This window comes from Vulpes vulpes, chromosome 10, assembly GCF_048418805.1.
Source record: "Vulpes vulpes isolate BD-2025 chromosome 10, VulVul3, whole genome shotgun sequence".
Taxonomy (NCBI): domain Eukaryota; kingdom Metazoa; phylum Chordata; class Mammalia; order Carnivora; family Canidae; genus Vulpes; species Vulpes vulpes.
Window position 1 is genome coordinate 47,422,741 of NC_132789.1, and position 20,631 is coordinate 47,443,371.

General features: G+C 37.2%; 1 protein-coding gene across 28 annotated transcripts in view; it reads right to left on the minus strand.

Annotated features, from left to right (window-relative positions):
• The window catches only part of OSBPL9 (oxysterol binding protein like 9), a 165,388-nt gene that overhangs the window by 43,960 nt on the left and 100,797 nt on the right, over positions 1–20,631 (minus strand). For 10 of the 28 annotated variants that reach the window (XM_072723995.1, XM_025991841.2, XM_025991840.2 and 7 more), the window contains one exon: positions 4,216–4,284. The exons of 11 other annotated variants lie outside the window; for them this stretch is intronic. Coding sequence is in view for 8 of the 17 variants with exons in the window: in XM_025991841.2 (XP_025847626.1) it covers positions 4,216–4,284 (69 nt within the window). In the remaining 9 variants the exon portion in view is untranslated. Of the gene's footprint in view, positions 1–4,215; positions 4,285–12,968; positions 13,151–13,489; positions 13,815–20,631 lie in introns of those variants that run through there. 7 more of the 28 variants (XM_072723993.1, XM_072723999.1, XM_025991847.2 and 4 more) reach the window with 5 other exon arrangements.

Genomic DNA, 20,631 nt, shown 5'->3' on the forward strand with positions numbered 1-20,631 from the left:
TTTACTCAAAAGAAACTTGAGTTTTTAATCATCTCTGAAAAACACAACAATCCTGGGTATAAAAGACAAAAATTTGGGAGACTGAACAAGACTACCAGTTTGTTATATTTGCACGCCCAAATAATATGCATTTAACAGGGAAATAAAATAAGGGTCCCGAAACACTAATGTCACAATCCCAACCCAACCGCAAACTTCTGTACTGAATGGGCAAAATACAGTGGTTCAACATACCACACTTGATTTTCACTTCTTGGTCAAAACATGCTGATTATTTTCACATTCCTCATTTTAATAAATGGAGGCCAGAGTTCATTGTATATTATACCAACACCTAAGCTTTGCACAATACTTTATTATTACTAAAGCACTTTTACAGCCATTATCTCAAACACCAGATTGAGATTGTACAGTATTATGGAAAACAACAATGGGTTGGCAAGCATGGTCTCTAATTGCAGCTCAGCCACTAACAAGATATTGTGTCTCTCTAAGCTGCTGTTTTCTTATCTGCCAAATATAATCATTCTCCTCATACTATTATTAATGTGGCAGCTACTACCTCTACTAAAGACTACAATTACTAACACTATCAATTACTATTACTATTTGTTGTTCTTGCCAAACTAAAATTCAAATTCTGAATCTGAACAGCAAAAAAACAAAAAAACAAAAAAACAAAAAAAAAATTTAAACAAAACCCTAAGTCATAGTAGACCAGGGAAAATCAACTTATTTTGTAAAATATATTTTCTTTTTCAAGTTTCTTCAAAACTAACAAAATTTAACAGCTTGCTTTCCCCCCCGACATACATGTAAAGAAACTGCTTAAAATGAGTATTGAAAAATCCCTTCTCGGTGAGATGTCACAAAAAAACGAAGTTGAAGAAAAATCATAATAATGTATGTAATAAAACTATAAACATCTTCATTTTTATTTATTTTTTAAAGATTGATTGATTGATTGATTTATTCAGGGGGGGGGCAGAGACACAGGCAGAGGGAGAAGCAGGCTCCATGCAGGGAGCCCGACCCAGGACTCGATCCCAGGTCTCCAGGATCACACCCCGGGCTGCAGGCAGCACTAAACCGCTGCACCACTGGGGCTGCCCAACATCTTCATTTTTAAAGATAACCAAAAAGCTTTCTATTAAGAACACTTATTATATACAGTATGATAATAAAGGATGCATAAAAGGAAGGATAAATCAATTATTAGCATTTTGGAGACACTATAGTACTGTATTACAAAAAAAGGGAGTGATTTCCTTCCATATTACTGTACTACAGAAAAAATTAGAAGTGTTTGGCTTAGTTTTTGTTTTGTTTCACACAGCAATATAACATAACTATTAATAACTATAAGATCCAGTTAAAACCCGTAAAATATGTTATGCTTGCTAGATATTAAAAAGGTCAATGGCACATTCATAAATGAATAAAAAGTGAAGCATGTAAATAAGAAAAAGTGATTTTTAAGTTTCCCTCTTTTGAATCCATTTAGAACTACCACTGTAAAAATCTAATTAACACATTCTTTTGAACAAATCTCTTATCTGATTAAAAACAGATGGAAACCAGTAAACAAATGGAAACATTCAAATTACTGAGATCTAAAACCCATCTAAATTAATTCTTAAAAAACAACTCCTTAATGTTGCTATAATCCTAGAACCTCACTCTGGCTCTCTTCTCAAACCTGCCTCTAGATAGTCTTCCTCATTCCTTTAACCTTAGAATAAACTCCACACATCATAACATCCAAGTCAAAGATCTACTCACCAATCTGTTTTTATGTAATGTATAACAAGTGGTTATAACTAGAGTTATTAGCATAAAGTCTCAGAACTGGCCTAAACTTCCTTGCACAGTAATCCATAAATCTTTGGTGTACTTAAAAAAAAAAAACAAAACAAAAAAAACAAAAAACAAAAAAAATTACATATATAGTTGCCCTATCTGCAATCAATAAAACATTCACAAAGTTATCAATAACACAGACAACCGATAGTAATTAAACTGTTTCCTCAAATCTTGTAAGAATAATGCACACAAGAAATAAAAGTTTTTGCTACATATTATGATTTATAGTACACAAAAAAACAATGCCTTCTTGTCCAACTTCCTATTCAAAGAAGTTACTTTTACAATGTTTTTGAAAGTCTTCTAATCTTCACTTGAGTAGCTTAATAGACAAGGGGCTCATTACCTCCTAACATATACTATTTCATAAAAATTCCCTTGAAGTCCTAAGTATTGCTCTTTCTATCCAACATTTACAATATAAAACCCTACACTTACTCGTGTCCTTTTTAATGGTTTTGTTTTAAAACAAATCATCAGAATATAGTCCTTTACACCATTTGAGAGTGGTCTATCTTCCTTTGAAAAGAACTCAGAACAGGGCAGATCCTTTTAAGACAGGGTGTGACTTCATACTTTTTACAGGGACATCTTGTAATAGCTCTTGAGAACAAGCAGGTTGGGAGTCAAGCAGATACACATTCTCTATGCCACTCATCCAAAACTATACTGCTCAGGGTTAGTTCAGCTTTGAATAAATGTATGTGGCATGGATTGCAGTGTCTGACAACTGCTGACGGCGTGCCATAGGTCTTCCCCATGACTTCTCCCTAGGTTTCTTTTGCGTTTCTGTTCTCCTTCTCCTCCCTTTTATCTACTCCTTCATTCCTTTCTTCATGTATGTCTTTCCTTCTTTTTTGTCCATGACCCTTGTAGACACTTTGTGACCAAAGTGATTATGTTGCACTTTTGGCAGTTATGTTGCTGCTGCTCCCTAATTTACTATATTGATGCACCATAGTTCTCAAATGACGACTTCTGTGTGAATTCATTTAAAGTTTAAGTCAAACACAACCATTACAGAGAATAAAGGTAAATGGTCTGTGGTGTAAAAGAGTTAAAATATAATAGAAATTAAACCCAATCTATAAATTAAGATAAATCCATAAAATTAGAAATCAGTGCAAAGGAAAAAAAATTTATGTGGCAAATATACTAAAAACAAAATAGTCTTTAGTCTTCAAGAATACTTTGCTAAGAAAGAAAGTTAAAGTACATTTTTAAAGAGGAGTACCATATGACTCTACATCAGCTAGAATCTTTTCATCTAGTTTAAAATATATCAAGAGAGAAACATCTGACCCAACTTCAAAAATAGTATCTAGACTGGTAGAAGAATATCAAACTGCCTCAAAGCTGCATATAAATACTTCCTACTATCTTTCTAATACCTATATCAAATACCTCAACTTCTCGGAAGGTACTTCAAAACTAACAAATGTCTACAAAATTAAATGAATTCCTATTAATGACTTTAGTTAGGATATTAAACACTATACATACATATAACCAAATACTTCACCTCCATTAAAAAAAAAGTATTGCAAGGATGTCCTTAGAACTGTCTGAAATACATATGAATTGTAGTTGCTTTGTAGAGGTATTCTTTCAGTATAACAGTACAGGAGGCAATTTTTGAGGCAGGGAGTAAGAGCTTTTAAAGTAATTCCTGGTGACGGGAAGAGTAATAAACAGTGGTGGTTAAAGGTAGTTTAAGGTCTTGTTGAGGTCAGAATCAGGAAATAAGAAAGTCATGAGTAATTTGAGGAACTGAGGAGAATAACACAGAACAGGAAGGGCTATGGCTGAATAACAATACTGTAAAAAGAAATTAACAAATGAGTAATTATTTTCATATCAAATCTTATTTTATAGCAAAAACGTAAAGGACTAAGGACCCTATATTCAATGTTTTCTCTTACATAGGAAAAAACAGTATATAATAAAAATGTTGCAAAAGGAGAAAAAATAATTAGAAATAGAGAAATCAGTTCATATAAGTCTCATAGAAAAGTTCAGAATAACAAGAACACAGAATAAGTTATCAGTAGTAGAACCATAGAAGGGAGTAACAGCTTAAAAATTTAATAAAGGAAAAACATCAAAGAAAATAAGCCTCCTAATGAAAAATAAACACGAATCCAGACAAAAGTAGATGATTTTTAAAAACTAGCAAAACAATTACCCTGTAATTAAAATAATGAAAACTTTGCAGAAATGTCATTTTGACTAAAATATGAGAATATCTGGAAAGCTTATGTTCACAATTAGCAATTTGAGATGACATGCATCACAGATATGCTTTCATCCAATGAAAGAAGTATAGAGCATACTTACAATTGAATCACTTACAATTATTTTTGAAAATTCAAGAACTGGAGAGATACCAGAAGACTGGAAAAAAGCAAGTGTGGTACTGATCTTCCATAAAAGTAAGGAAAAGAGAGAATAGAAAGTTACTTTACCATGCTGTGAGTCTGACATCAATAATTAAGTAAAGGAATAATAAGAGAAAAATCTATAACTATTCAGAGGAAAAGTAGGTACATGAGCAGCAAGTGGTAAGTTAAAAAAAAAAAAAAAAGAACACACTATGTCAAACTTACTGACTTTTCTGTTCCTTAGAAATTTGTTAGCAAATTAAGTTTTTTGAGAAGTGACACCATTTTGTCTCCTTACTAAATGCCTTACAAGTTGGTTTAATGATGAAAAATGTGTATTAAAGAAACCCAAAATATTAATAAGATCACGATTTTATGTGGAATATACTAATCTGTTATTTCCTTGGATTACTGAAAATTCCTAAGCATTTATAATCCCTATTGTCTCTATGCTTTATCCACTTCAGGTAAATGAAGAACAGGATTTAGAGGTATACAGAATTTCTCACAGCAAGAATTTCTATTTTTAATCCTAAAGAATATTCAACTATCAATTCATTTGAGGATCAATTTGAAACTGTTAACAAAATTGAGCCTAATATTAAATGCTTTCCTTCATTGTAACTTCAGGTTACTTTCCATTTAAGTCAATGTTCTAAAAATCTAAGGCTCCAAATTAGGTTCTCTTTTATCAACATGGTAGCTATAGTTATCTTACCAGCATGCTAGGTACCCCAAGAATATCCTAAAAGGTAAGGTCTTTTTCTGTAGTTCTAAGTGAACAGTTAGTTCTCTACCGCCAGGGATTCACCATGGATGTACATTATATATCAAAAAAAAATTTCCAAGTATTAGAACCTCTGCTAGACACTTAGTTTTCTAATTTGATCATCACAAGACAGGAAAATAGACATTAACTCTATTTTACGAGCATTTACCCAAATCATGAAATAGGGATTTTAATTGGGATTTAAATTCTTTTGACTTTTGGGATTCTCATTCTTTTGACTTCAATCCATTACACTTTTCTCTTAAATAACAATAATACCAGAAAAGAATTCATGGCATAAGAGGACTAAAATGTAATCTAAAAACTGCCTGAAGGAACTTGCTGTAGGTAAAGTGAGCACACCTTTAGACTGATTTAGTTTTAAATCCCAAATCTGCAACTTTCTAACCTGTATGATCTGGCCAAACTACTTTCTCCACTATCATTTTCTCATCTAGGGATGGACATAATAACAAGTCATTCAAAGTTGTTGGATAGATGAAAGAGTATGTGTAAAGTAACACAAGATTAAATTTTCTTCTTCCTCTTCCTAATTTGTAATCATAAATAACCATAATTCATTATTGCATCTCCAGGCTCTAAAATAAGGGCCTAACATAAAGAGGGCATTCAATGAATATTTGATGGATAAAACAAAATCGATTAACAACCAGATAATACCATAAAACATTAATAGAGATCTATAATCAATAAAAGGATGTAAGCATAAGTTAAATTGTATTTAAAGTTCCTTTAAAAAAGGAAAACAGTAAAGTTGATAAACTGACAATAATAAATAATAAAAAAAGGTATGAACAATATACAAATCATTAAATAGTTATAAGAAAAAGTTCAGAAAAAAAAAATTCCATGAGATTTTCAGAAGAGGATTGGGTATCATGCCTGAATCACAAAAGGTAAATTGTATTGAATTATTACCTTGGTAACAAAGGGTTAAACAATATAAAGAAAGCCTTTCCCACCATAATATAAACCAATTTTTTGAAATGAAAGTACATTAGCTCTTCAAAAAATAGAATCACTTTTATCTGTAAAAAATGGCTTGTAAATAGTATTTTCTTTTGTTTAAAAGTTTTTTTTTAATTCATTCCTGAGAGACAGAGTAAGAGAAGCAGAGTGGCACAGAAAGAGGCAGGCGCCTCACAGGGGGGGGCCCCATGGAGGACTCAATCCCAGGACCCCGGGATCACACCCTGAGCCAAAGACAGATGCTTAACCGCTGAGCCACTCAGGCGTCTCTAAATTTGTTTAATATATATATATATATATATACCACAAACAAATCTGCATTGCTCATATATAGTTGGGAAAGAGAGCTATTTTGTCAAACAGGAATCAGGTATAGACATCAGTGTCAAAATTCATGAACTTTAATCCTAAATCTTAGTACAACAGTTTATTCTTCATAATCTCTATCTAATACACGATTTTGCAACTTTCTGACTTAGACAAAAACAAAAATACTGATCCCATAAAGTGACTTGGTTACTCAAACTGCACAAAATAGGAGGATTTTGCACCATTTCCTCTATTTTTAAATCATTGATAGCTTGTCTTTTCAAAAGACTCTAATTTATTCTTTAATAAAGTCATGTAAAAAGTCTTGTCAAAATCTAAATACATAAAAATCTGAAGTTCATGAATAGGATGACCATATACCTTAGTTTGTCTGGGATAATGAATATTCATGCCTGTTGTCTCAAAAGTGCTCTAGTTTGGACAATAAATTTTATGGGCTCCTTCTCTATAAAGCATGTAACTAGCCTTTTAGAGATATAAATGTGTAGAAGGCATGTAAGACTGCCTCTGAAGTATCAGAATGCAGCAATTACTTAAAAAAATATTTTAAATGAAATATGAGTTTATAGGCTCTGAATGTAGAAAACCAATTACAATTCTGTAATTGGCTTTGTTAGAATTCAATTAATATTAACTGGGTGCTTAATTTATGCTAGGTAAATGGAGACATGAATAATAATATAGAACTTATATTTTTTAAGTTATTTTATTTATACACACACTCCCCTCAAATACAACACAAGAAATAAAACACACAACACCCATCATATATTATTACTGGGGACTGGGATTAAGGAAGGGAACCATTTGAGACAGGGACTCTTAAAATTTTTACTTTATACATTCATTTGTCTGATTTTAAAAAATAAGTATATATTTATTTCAAAAGCTTACATAAAAATATTTGGAAACTGTGCAAGTGTGTAAATATTTTTCAGAATTTTTATAACTGTTTTAAGCTTGCAAAATCAATCAGCACTATTCTCTTAAAATTTTTTTAAAGTTACCTGCTTTGTTTTTTTAAAGATTTTATTTATTTAGTCATGAAAGACACAGAGAGAGAGAGAGAGAGACAGAGACACAGGCAGAGGGAGAAGCAGGCCCCATGCAGGAAGCCCGATGTGGGACTCCATCCCGGGACTCCAGGATCATGCACGCCCTGGGCCAAAGGCAGGCGTCAAACCACTGAGCCACCCAGGGATCCCTATTCTCTTAAAATTAACTACAAAATCCTAAAGTGTCTTGTGAGTAAATCTGGCAATACAGCTGCTCAGGTACAACTTTCCAAGCAAAATGTAGTGTAACAAATTTATAATACCACTTACACATAAAAAGCACAAACTTGGGGAGAAAATAAAAAAGCACTAAAAAATTAGCAATCAACACTACATCGGAATAAATGCCAAAAAAGAAAATAGCCAGTAAAACGAAGCAGAATACCTATTTTTTTCCTACATCCTTCCTGCCATTAACATAATGACTCAACATTCAAGAAAGCAAACTCCTAAAAAACAAAAACACCTACTACATCACTCCCCCTAACAAAGCACTATTTGACTACATGGTATTGGCAATCAGCCAGAGTTTTTCTTTTCACCTGTTAGTTGGTCAGGTTCCTGGCTCTACCTTTCTTAAAGCCATAAGTTAACTCGTCCCAAGATCTATATAAGCTCTGAGTGGCTTACTAGTATGGGATGGAAAAAAATACAATCTTCCTCTCTCTGACCTCAGATTACTACCTATCGTCAGTTTAACAGCATTCTGGAAAGCAAAGTCTCACTACTATTAAGGGTCTACCAAAAACTAAAGTTTTAGGTAAATACTGGAGATTTGCTCTAAGTATAACTAGGAGAAACTCATATTCAAATACATGAATCCTTTAAGTATTTTAGTATGTTAAGTTTTGAAGTAATATGAATTCAGTAATTCATTGGGGGTATCTCTTTTGACTACTGCACTGTGCTAGATGTTTGGGGATGCCAAGATGAAGCAGCCATAGACCTTATTCTAGGAGTTTCAAATCCATAAGAGAAAATAACATCTGTCTACAAATAACTGATTCAAGCATGGTAAAATAAGAGTTACTAGAAATGTACAAGGAGATCAGAGGGCAAAACTGAAGAAAGGAGGAGAAAGGTTTTACAGAGGTAGCACTGTGAAGTACAGGATGTGGAGAGAGAGATGTGAGGGGCAAAGTATTACAGCCGTGGACATAGGCTGGAAACAGCATAATGAAATGGAATATTTGAACTTCTCTTTAATGGAGTGACCATAGAAATGAGGGCAGGGTTAGGTAAACTGACAAGGGATGCTGAGGTACCCAGGAAATAGGAACAGTAGGAAGCCTTGTCTAGCCCAAGCCTGAGTGAACAAGGAAGGAAACAGTGTTACCAAGAACCAACTGGAAGAGGAGCTACTAAAACTAAAGTGTCCTTTAAGTAGCTCCTCCTCCAGTTGGTCTTAGCCAACGGGAGGCAGTGTCAGAAGAAAAGAGAGAACTGCTGGGGTATTTATTCCCAAACCAGAATCTAAAGGAATGAACTTCAGGTCAGCCTTCTGGAGCAAAGAAGGAATCTGCAGGGAAATGGAGAATAACCAGAAAAGTAATACTCTCAGAGTCTGAGGTTAGTATAAGCACAAGGAGACTGGAAAGCAGAAGGAAGTCAAATAAGGAACAATATGCTCTGGGAAAATATATTTTTTTCGGATTCAGAGGAATTGAAACGAAATAAAAATTAGTGGCCGAACTGAAAAAATTAAAGTTTTGTAGAGTGAGGAGAGCAATTGATGGAGAGCAACAGCAGGGTAGCACCCCGGTTCCCTCCAGAGTCAAAAGAGCAAGAATCATTGGACTCTAGTCTGGTTATTCTAGTCTCTATGTGACCTTAGACAAGTCACTTGGCTTTTCTGAAACGGTTTTCTCCATTATGAAACTAGGTAAAGGTTGTATTAAAACTTTAAGATCCCTTCCAGTTCTAGGAGTCTGTGAAGCCAGTATCTCCAGGTAAATAACCATGTTCATCAAGTGAGTAAATACCTTACACCACATTTGAAAAGCCTGGGGTCCACTTTTTTACCTTAAAAAATAGTTTCATTTAAATAAAGACAGTAAGAACTTACAGATTCCAACGGCAGCCAAGTCCTGCACAGTATGACAAAGAATGTTCAAACACAAGCAAACTTTATCATTTAGTGTAACCTTGAAACTGAGAAAGACCAGATTTTAAAACAGGCTTCGGAATGCAAGAAACAACCAAATAAGTAGAATAATGACTGAAATGGCACATTTTGAAAAAAACAAAGTGAGGTGCTCTGTCAATAGAGCAAAGAAGCAAAGTTCTTAAAGGTGTCTCCAGAAATAAATGAACTCTAATGTAAAAGGACAAGTCTGTCCCTGTCCCCCCACTCTCTCTCACACACACCAACCATTCCTTCACAACACGAATATTCACTGATTATCTGTTTTGTGTGAGGTACTATCAGTACTATCATGGACTTCAAAGGACATTTTTAATGCAGATAGCAAATATAGATAATTACCTAATCTTTTGGAATAAGCTCAAATTTCACCCCTTCCCAGCAACATGCTCTGACCTCCTATGACACTAACTACCATAAAACTAATTAGCGTTGGTACTGCTATTAATATTCTTTAAGTCATATTACAGATCATATAGATTAGGGGGCAGGGGAGTTTGCCTGGGAATCTGCTCACCATTTATAACACTGTTTCTAAACATTTTCTCCAATCCTGTCTCTCAGGTGTGGCAGCAAGCAGGGACCTTGGCGACTTAGGAAATATTTCTACTTTACAGGAATAAATCTAACTCCAGTACAAGTGAGCCAAAGGGTTGCACACTTAGGATATCATTAAGTCACATATTTTAATCATTTAACAAGTATTCAATGAGCACCTACTATGTGCCAAGCACTAGACTATTGACAAAGGCCCTGGGAATTCTAAGATGAGTAAGGGCCTCTGAATTCTAAAGTTAAGGTGTAATGCAAGAATCAAACACCTGAACAAAAAAATCTACAGGACAACCTAGTGAACACTATAATATAGAGATATGAACAAAGTGTTTATAGTAGCACACAAAGGACAAGAGTAACTCTCTAACTTGCTCTGCCTGAAGGAAAACATCAAAGAACAACATATGAGCTGTACGCTAAAGGAAGAACTGGAGGTGTTACTGACTAGAATTCTGAGAAATTATAATTAAAGAGGGAAAGGCTGTGAAAGGACAAAGACCTGAGAGACTAAGTCATGTTTTAAATGATTAATAGTTTGGGGATCCCTGGGTGGCTCAGTGGTTTAGCACCTGCCTTCAGCCCAGGGCGTGATCCTGGAGCCCCAGGATCGAGTCCCACATGGAGCTCTTTGCAGGGAGCCTGCTTCTCCCTCTGCCTGTGTCTCTGCCTCTCTCTGTGTATCTCATGAATAAATAAATAAAATCTTTAAAATAAATAAATGATTAATAGTTCACAGTGCTGCAGCTTGGGTAGAGCACCCACCTGCAGCTGGGTTCAGACTATAAAGATAAATCAGGACCAGGTTGTGAAGGGCCTTGAAGGACTTGATAGGCAGCTGAGTTTGGCAAACGGATTCAAAACAGATTTTAAAGCACAGGAATTACTCAATCTGATGTGATTCAGGATAAAGAGTGTAGGTAGAGGGAAGACTAGTTAGGAGGTTTTGCAAAAGTCTAGGTGAGAGATGATGAAGGCCTGAATTAAAGTATTATCCTGTGGAAAAAAAGAGGACAAATTGAAGGGATACTAACAAGGCAAATTTAACAGGATCTGGTGACTGGACCTGGAAAGTAAGAGTAATGGAAAATAGCTTTAAATGACTAATTGCCTATGTATAGTGAAACTTCAATTAATTAAAATATTTAGGGAGAAATACATGGTTTAATTATATTTTCAGGCTAACAGCTATTTTTTCAAACATAATCTCTGTTTAAATCTTTACTGAAAAATCTTTCTAAACACAATCTGTAGGCTAACCACAGTAATCATTAAAACTGTCTTTTTTTTCTATAGAATCCCCATAAATATCAGTTATCACTCTACACTACAAAGTCTAAACACTGATAGAACTTGACATATCCCAGGGGATACCTAGAATTTGCTTTTCAGAATAAAAGCCTGATATTATCTTTCTCAAGTACTAGACTGTAAACCATGTAACTATCTGATTTTCCAACCAACAGAATATGGCTGGATCACAATGCTTTTTCCTGCCTGAGCCAAACTTAAATTCTCCGCTCATCATCTTAGCATTTGGGGATGGCTGGGTAGTTAAGATTACTACTGAATATAATATTTTTACATTAAAAAAAAAATCCCAACCAAAACTTCAGAAACATCAAAATGCATGTGACCAATAGCCCCTTTGCAGGCTAGTATTTATTGAGGGGCACTTCAAGCATAATGCCATCTCTGTCAAAAACTCAGGACAGCCAGGACACAGATCTGGCTTCTCTGTGGTATTTCTTATTTTTCATTTAAGTTCTCAGACTAAAAGTCTGACTTTTGGTAGTTTATTATCTTCCCTGAGCTGGGAAAGGTAATATAGTATTTTAATTTGTTTCTTGCTGGGCTGCACACAAAATGAAAGTTAAAAAAAAATTTTTTTAAGACAATGAGAGACATCGATACTATTCATTAAAAGGGTTTTTCATTTAGTTCAATACAGGCAATGTTCTGAAAGATGATTCACAGACAATGGACGAGAACTTCCAAGTTAAATTTCACTACAAAAGCTCTGAAAGCCAACTGCATCCCTAAATATCTCTGCTGATAACCGGGAGAAATAATTACTCGATTTGTTTTTAATTTCCTGAACACAGCTAAATGTAAACAATTTAAGTTGACAAGCGAAACGAAAGGTTACTTCAAATTAGCAGAAAGTTTTCTGGTTCAATACATTTGTCACTCTTTCCTAATAAACATACTTGGAAGTACAGTATTCAATACATTTGTCACTCCTTCCTAATAAAAATACTTGGAAGTTTCAGTATGAATGCTGAAAAAAATGCATGCCTGATAGATGCTTCCTGGACTATTCATTATACTCAACTTCCCATAACTGAGCTGTGCTGAGAACCTAAACCTTCCCCTGCAGTTTTTATGAGAACCTCACACTATTCCAAAGTTTTCACTATTTTTTTTGCATAAACTGCTCAAGAAGTGTAAAACCATCCCCCTCCCCACACGCAAGCTCACTAATGGCACCTATAATTATTTCACACAAAAAGCTACTGGGCCAGCCTGAAACACACCGTGCCAAAACCAAAACAAAATGTTTGGCCTGAAACTGGAGACTCTATTAATGGGCAACTGATCAAAGTTAAGCTTTCACATTACGAGAAAGCTTAACTTTTGTGTTTATGGCCCGGGACCGCTTTCGAAAAGGAAAATGAAAAAAAAGAGGAGACAGTCTTGCCCTGTGGTTTGGCGGCGAACGACCCCCGTGGCCCGGGCTCCAGCGCATCTCGGCCGGAGAGGGCAGCTCCCCGGGGAGCAGAGCCCGGGCGCCGGGTCGCCGGCTCACCCGGAGGGCAGTGGAAAAGCGGGGACGCCGGGACTCGGGGGGACGGCCCCTTTCCCAGACCCCGGGGTCTACTCACTCCGCAAGCGGCCAGCAAGAAAGCCATCCGCCAAGGCCCCGCCCTCTGTGCCTCCGCGGGGCGCCGGGCCGCGTCCACGCACCCCCGCCTCCCCCTCAGGCCGAGTCCCCCGCCGCCGGGCAGTCCACCCACTGGGGCACAGCCGGCCCGGGGCCTCCCGCCCGCCCCGCCCGCCGGCTCCGGAGGCCGCACCGATTGGCCGCGCCTGGCGGCTCCTGGCAAAGAAACCGCTGGCGATTGGACACCGGTCACCTGCTGGAAACGAGGTGAGCGACGGACGATTGGCCGTTAGGACAATTTTGGGTGGAGAGGAGGGCGGGCCAGGCCCCCCGCGGAGGGCGCGGCTCCCCGCTCCCGGCCCCGCGCTCCCCGCGCTCCCCGGCTCCCGGCACCCCGGCTTCCCACCCCCCGGTTCCCTCGCCCCCCGGCTCCCCGCCCCCCGGCCCCTCGCACCCCGGATCCCTGCTCCCGGATCCCCACACCCCGGCTCCCCCCCCCCCCCCGCTGCCCGGGGCTCTCACCTTGGGGGCTGTGCGCCGAGCACCCACGGAGCACCCACGGCCACGCCACCACCCACGCTTCGGGAGCTGCGGCCGCTGCCCGCCGAGCTCACCCCCCGGGAAGGGCGGGCCTTGCTCGAGGGGGCTCGGCTGGGCCTCGGGCCTTCAGCCTCGGGAATCCCCGGAACGCGGCGGCTGGGGAAGCACGCATCGCGGACAACTTGCTTCCCTACACCCACCGACTTCTAGCTCGCTGTCCCTAGAATTTGGGCAGCTGTGGGACCAAGTTTCACCTCCATAACTGCTTTTGCTTCCTTCCGGAAAGTTGTCTGTGACGCGTGGGGGGGCGGGGGGGCGCAGGCGACGGGGGAGGATACTTTCTCCAGGAAAGCAAAGCTCCCGGGCCTTGTTAGTCAGTCCGGGGAACTTCGGGGCTTTGCTGCTACCCACAGCTATTTAAGGAATGTAGGTGGCTTGTGAAGATGCTTCAAGAAACCAAATGGCATAACTACAAATTAGACCAAAAGTTCGGACTTAGCAGGACTTTGAGTCATCCAAAATGCAGGGAATCACAGACATAATTAACTTACTGCTCTGCAGGACAATCTCATTTTCTTTCTCTTACTGTTTTTCCTTCTGGTTATAATATCTGCAACTCTACTAAATTCTTAAGCATCTAATTTTTGTAGCTCCTTTGGCTCAAGTTGGGATCCCGGGATCCCGGGATGGAGTCCCACGTATAAAAGTTGTTTTTGTATAAAAAACAACTGAGAAAAATAAAAATACTAAGATCCAAGGTGAGGGGGTCTTTCAAATGTCAAAAAGTCAAGTAAAAAATAGGCCAACTTTACCTATAGCTATTAAAATGAAAATCTTAACAAAACAGAATTTATGCACTACTTTCAAAAATATTTTTTCTGCTAGAGACCCCAATAATGTTCACATATAAATCACATTTTCCTCTAGTATCATCTCAGACGACAAATACTTTTGGTAGCAAAAGAAGCAAAATGGTAGGAAAATTTCATAGTTTTTCTATGAACTTGCTTTGTAACTCAGGCAAATATTCAGTTAAGGATCTTAAACAGAAAGCAAATTAAGAAGAGAAAAAGTATACCAACTGAGATCAAAACCTCATGCGATACAACAAACCTTTGATACTAATTCAGTGGTATTTCCCTCACTTCAATGCCTATATCTAATTAATTATAGTTAAGGGCAGCCCAGGTGTCTTAGCGGTTTGGCGCCACCTTCAGCCCGGAACGTGATCCTGGAGACCCAGGATGGCGTCCCACGTTGGGCTCCCTGCATGGAGCCTGCTTCTCCCTCTGCCTGTGTCTGCCTCTCTCTCTCTGTCTCTCATGAATAAATAAATTTTTTAAAATCTTAAAAAAAAGAAGAAGAAAGAGTGTGGGAAATGCTTTTGCTTTTATTTTATGCACTTCTACATAGCTTAAAATTTTTTAGAAGCATGACTTATATCATTACCATAGTTTTTAAAACTTCAATCCTCATGATTTTTATTTTCTACTTGATACTAGACTGAGCTCTGTAAAGACAAGGACAACATGTTATTTATTCACAATTTATATCCTCTATAACTAGTGTAGCACATGAGTCACATCAAATATACCTAATTATTTACCAAAAGCATTACTTTTTGTATTCTCCATATGTTCTGAATTAAGCATGCGCTACTTTCTTTATTTAAACTTTATTTTTATACAGAGAAGGCAGGAAATATAAGTTCTAAAAGATGTCCATAAATATAAGTTCTAAAAGATGTACAGTTCAGATAAATTTCTGGCAGTTAAAGAAATAACCTGTAGCAGCTATACAACTGGACCATTTGTTCTTATGCTTCCCAAGAGCTCAAGATAGATGAGCCACCACTAGGACAAGAGAACTGAATTAAAAAAAAAAAAAATGAATCCCAGGGGCATCTGGGTGGCTCAGTGGTTGAGGATCTACCTTTGGCCCAGGTCATGATCCCAGGGTCCTGGGATCAAGTCCTGCAGTGGGCTACCTGAAGGGAGCCTGCTTCCCTCTCTGCCTATATCTCTGCCTCTGTGTGTCCGTCATGAATAAATAAAATATTTTTTAAAAAATGAGTCCTAGAATCCTAAATTCCAATTTAGGAGCCAGAAATTCATCTGCCCTCAGTAATACCAATAACAACAACTTTTAGGGAAATTTTCCTTTGTTACAGAAAACCCAAGTATCTGGCTACTTCTCCATACCATTTTACCTGTGGAAAAGGTGACACATCTATATGGCAATCATTTTCTTGGGGAAACAAAGCATTTCAAGGGAGAAAAACAAAACATCTGTTTTTCTACATGATACAAAAACAAAATCTAAGGTGGCAAAAGAAACAATACAATGGTATCAAATAGATCTTTATACATTGAAAAATTGAAATGTATGTTCAAAATGCTAATCTTCAGTGAAATAGCTTAACAGTCAAGAATAGTATTCAAAAGATTTCTATTATTTTTAGTTACCCAGTTAGAGACATGGGCCATTACAGAAAAGAGGGTGGAATTAAGGTATCCTAATACTAAAGATTAATTTTTCAGTTACTACCCAAAATTATACCTAATTACTAAATTTGTATTTGTCTATAACAAAAGTTTGGCAGATATGTAATTAACAGAAGTATCTAATTTGGAAAAAAAGGCTTCAAAATGGCACCATTATTTTTTTCAGCTTCAATAATGATTTGCAATCTGAATTGTATCACATTTCCTTTATGAATAATGATGTTTTACTCATTGATTCAGTGGCATTTCTGGTGAAGTTTCTACCAGCCCTCTCTAGTTTCCACTCAGCCATATTCTTACACAAAGTATCATGTCCTTTCTCTCTAAGGGCTTGAGATCAAAGCCAATGAACAGTGAATATATAGTAAAGGGCAAAAATTATAAAATTACAGGACACTGTCAATGTAATGTGAATTTGATAACCACCTAAGATGGAGTCTACAGTGACCTACATAAACATATATATGGGCAGCCCTGGTGGCTCAGTGGTTTGGCGCTGCCTGTAACCTGTAGTGTGATCCTGGGGACCTGGGATCGAGTCCCGTATCGGGCTCCCTGCATGGAGCCTGCTTCTCCCTCTGCCTGTGTCTCTGCCTCTTTCTCTCTGTGTCTATGAATAAATAAATAAAATCTTTAAAATATAAACTTATATATAGATAAGGACAATTATAACCCAACTTCTTGACCCAAACAGCAACCACAGAAGACATTTAGTGTAAATCAGCTAAGTTATAGCACAAAAGCAAAAAAATGTAAAAGTCTATACTACTCAATTAGTATACATCCACAAGAAGGTTTTTAAATTGGGATCTAGGGCAGCCTGGGTGGCTCAGGGGTTTAGCGCCGCCTTCAGCTCAGGGCGTGATCCTGGAGACCGGGGATCGAGTCCCATGTCCGACTCCCTGCGTGGAGCCTGCTTCTTCCTCTGCTTCTGTCTCTGCCTCTCTCTCTCTCTCTGTCTCTCATGAATAAATAAATAAAATCTTTATAAATAAATAAATAAACAAATAAATAAAGATCTAAAAAAGTATCTACCATAATCTTTTACATTTTCATTTTTGATAACCTATAGAAATCTGTATAACTACACATTGAATCATTCCAGGAACAACCTTAAATCCAACTGGTGCCAAGTTATTTCATTGCCAATTTTTGTTTATGATCAAGTTGGCACCAAGTACTACTACTTGTCACGGAAAAGCCTTGGCCATGAAAGTGCACATGTGTGAGGTAAAGGCCAAATAACCCCATACGATGTGATGTACAAATGAAGATTTCCCAGTAGTCAGAGAAAAGTGTTAAGATGACAGTCATCACAATCCACAGTACTGTACTCATATTAAACTTAAAAAGGATCTATACCCTGGGGTGCCTGGGTGGCTCAGTCAATTAAACTTCTGCCTCCAGCTCAGGTCATGATCTCAGGGTCCTGGAATTGAGCCCCATATCAGACTCCCTGCTCAGTGGAGAGTCTGCTTCTCCTTCTGCTCCTCACCCCCTACTTAAGCTGTCTCTCAAATAAAATAACGTAATGGAACTCTAAAAAACAAAAATCTATACCCTAACAGTTGGTACCATTTTCGAATTATGAGTAGTGACCCATTTTTATAGGCAATATCATTTATCACATTAAATAAATGTTAATTTAGATTTTATTGCTTTGTGGATTATTTTAAAGACTTTATTTATTTATGAGAGGCACATAGAGAGAGGCAGAGATATAGGCAGAGGCTCCCTGTGGGGAGCCTGATGTAACACTTGATCCTAGGACCTGAGATCACGACCTGAGCCAAAGGCAGACACTCAACCACTGAGCCACCCAGATGCCCCTGTTGCTCTGTGTTTTATTTGTATTTCACTTGCAATTTTCTTTTGGATATAAATTTAGTTCTATAAAATTTTAAATTTAAGAAGTTTATACCTAGTTTTGTTTTCCCACATTAAATAACATGATATATATAATACTTACACTGGAATCCTAGGCTTGCAAGAGTTTTTTTCTAAAATAGGTCCAGGTTTACACAACGTTTTTACGTCTATGTATGATATCCAGGTAAGCTGCTATGTAAGATTCACTATATACTTTGTCTAATATCAGATGATACTGCAAAACCTACAGAATGTAGCATCCTATCTTTTTCCAATGATCAATCCCATTGCTTGGCAATCTCTCAGCATTTAGTTCATACTAAAGCTTACTAGGGCAAATAAAGAATCTGAAAGGTTTCCTTTCATTAATCAGTATCATCAAATATCCACTGAAGACTTCTTACAGGCCACAAAGAATAAATTAAGCTCAACAGCCCCTCGTACCCCTCCTACTTTAGCTGGGTGTAAATATGTGAAAAGATAACAACACAAGCTAACATATAAGCTTAGAATGACTACTGGAAGCTCAACTTCCATAGGAGTTGAAAGGAGAGAAGATTTTAGTAGTCGTCTCCCATCCTCAGACTATCTTAATTGCAATTTTAAGATACCCACAAACAGGGTGTGCCTGGGTGGCTGAGTCAGTTAAGCATCTGACTCTTGGTTTCAACTCAGGTCATAATCTCATGGGTCCTGCGATAGAGCCCTGCACCAGGTTCTATACTCAGCCTGGAGTTTGCTTGAAAGATTCTCTCCCTCTGCCCCTCCCCCAGTATGTGTATCTCTCAAAAAAATAAAAATAAATAAATCTTAAGATACCCACAGAGGAGCTAGAACAACAGGAAAATAAATGAGGAAAGATAAAAAAAAAAAAAAAAAAGAAATGAGGAAAGATGGAAGGAAAGGAAAAAAGTACAAGAGATGCTCTAGATGAATTTACTGTTAATCAGAATGGAAGGAAGAATGGAATACTCCTGAGTACTTTCTACAGACAAGGTATATATAATATACTAGATATATTAAAACACCTTAACATAGCTACTTGACTGAAGTTTTATACTTACTATTAAAGATCAGCTAAGGTTTAAAAGAGGTTTAAAAGAATTAAATACTTATCCCATAGTATACATCTAGTAAGAAGGTAGAGCCAAGACCCAAGTCCTGGTCAGCCTGGCTCCAAATATTTTCTACTGTAATATACCACTTCTTAAACCATATTCAGAAGGTTAGACAGGGCCTGTTGGGCTTTGCACAGGTCTATGTGAAAAATACTATTAAAAAGATAGGTTTTCTCTCACCTCATGAAACTTATAATTTTTTTTTGAAATTTATAATCTTAAGTGGGAAATGAGTAATATAATAAATGTATTATTATAAGAGATAATGCGTGTAAAGTCCATGCAGTTCCTAGTACGTAAGAAGTGCTCAAATATTACTTGCTACCATTATTATTACATACTAAAATGTTATATGGGCTACACAGAAGGGGAAATTATAACAGAGGTTAAAGAGGTAAGAGACTACTTTTATTATAGTAGTAAGAAAGAGATGAAATGAAGAGGTAATATGTGCACTAGTTCTTGAATGACTGTAATTAATCTTACAGAAGCAAATTTGCGGAATAGGGATGGTGAGGACTTAGAGAGACTGGCAAGACAAATTCAGGAATATTATGTGGGCACCAGAAATAGCACAATGCAACTTACATGACAGTCAAAGTGAACATCAAAGAAGTATGAGCGATCCTATTAAAAAGGCAAGACCACACACACACACACACACACACACACACACACACATCGGGTTTGGCAGGTTAGAAGTTATTACCTTTCAAAATTCAGTGGCTCAGAGAATTACACTGTCATTAACAGAAACAGAAAAATGATGGGCACCTAGGTGGCTTAGTCAGTAAAGTATCTGCCTTCAGTTCAGGTCCTTATCCCTACGACTATGGAATCGAGCCCCACTTCAGGCTCCCTGATCAGCTGGGAGTCTGCTTCTTTTCCCTCTCCTTCTGCCCATGCTCCTGCTCATGCTCCTGCTCTCCCCCTCTCACCCACTCTTCTCTCTCAAATAAATAAATCTTTAGAAAGAAAAAAAGAAAGAAAGAAACGGAAAAATGAAATAAAGAGACAGGTTTGAGGAAGAAAGATGACAGGCTCAGTTTTAGCCATGTTGAGGTTGAGTTCTAGGGAACCACCTAACTGCAAAATCCAAAAGGAAAGAACGTGAGACTAAAGCTAAATATGAAAAGATATATACAAAGAAGAGGAGTGGTGTGGGAGGGAAGGAAGAGTTACTTACATATGTTTTAGCTGAATCCATGAAAATTTTAAGGGCTACTGGAGAGAGAGGGAGTAAAGTCATAATCTCAAAGGAAACATCACACTGTCACAAGTATGGGTATTGTATTTAACTCTGGTTAAGTAAGAATGTTTTTCTTTGAAATATGCAAAGCAGAGAAAGTAAATATAGGTGAAATCACTAAGAACTACTTAAGTAAAGACCTTTTTCTTAAAAAAAAAAAAGAGACCTTTTTCTATAAAGAAGGAAGCAGGCTGTATTAAATATTAAACATTAATGAAAAATATTCCACTGTGGGGATTTAACTGAAAATCAAGGAGTCAATAAAAAGACTGTTAAATAGTTATAGAAATCCAATTAAAGTCAGACAAAATTTAGACTGTGATATTATCATCTCAATATTCTGATATTAATTATATTAATTATATTTTATTATTATATATTATA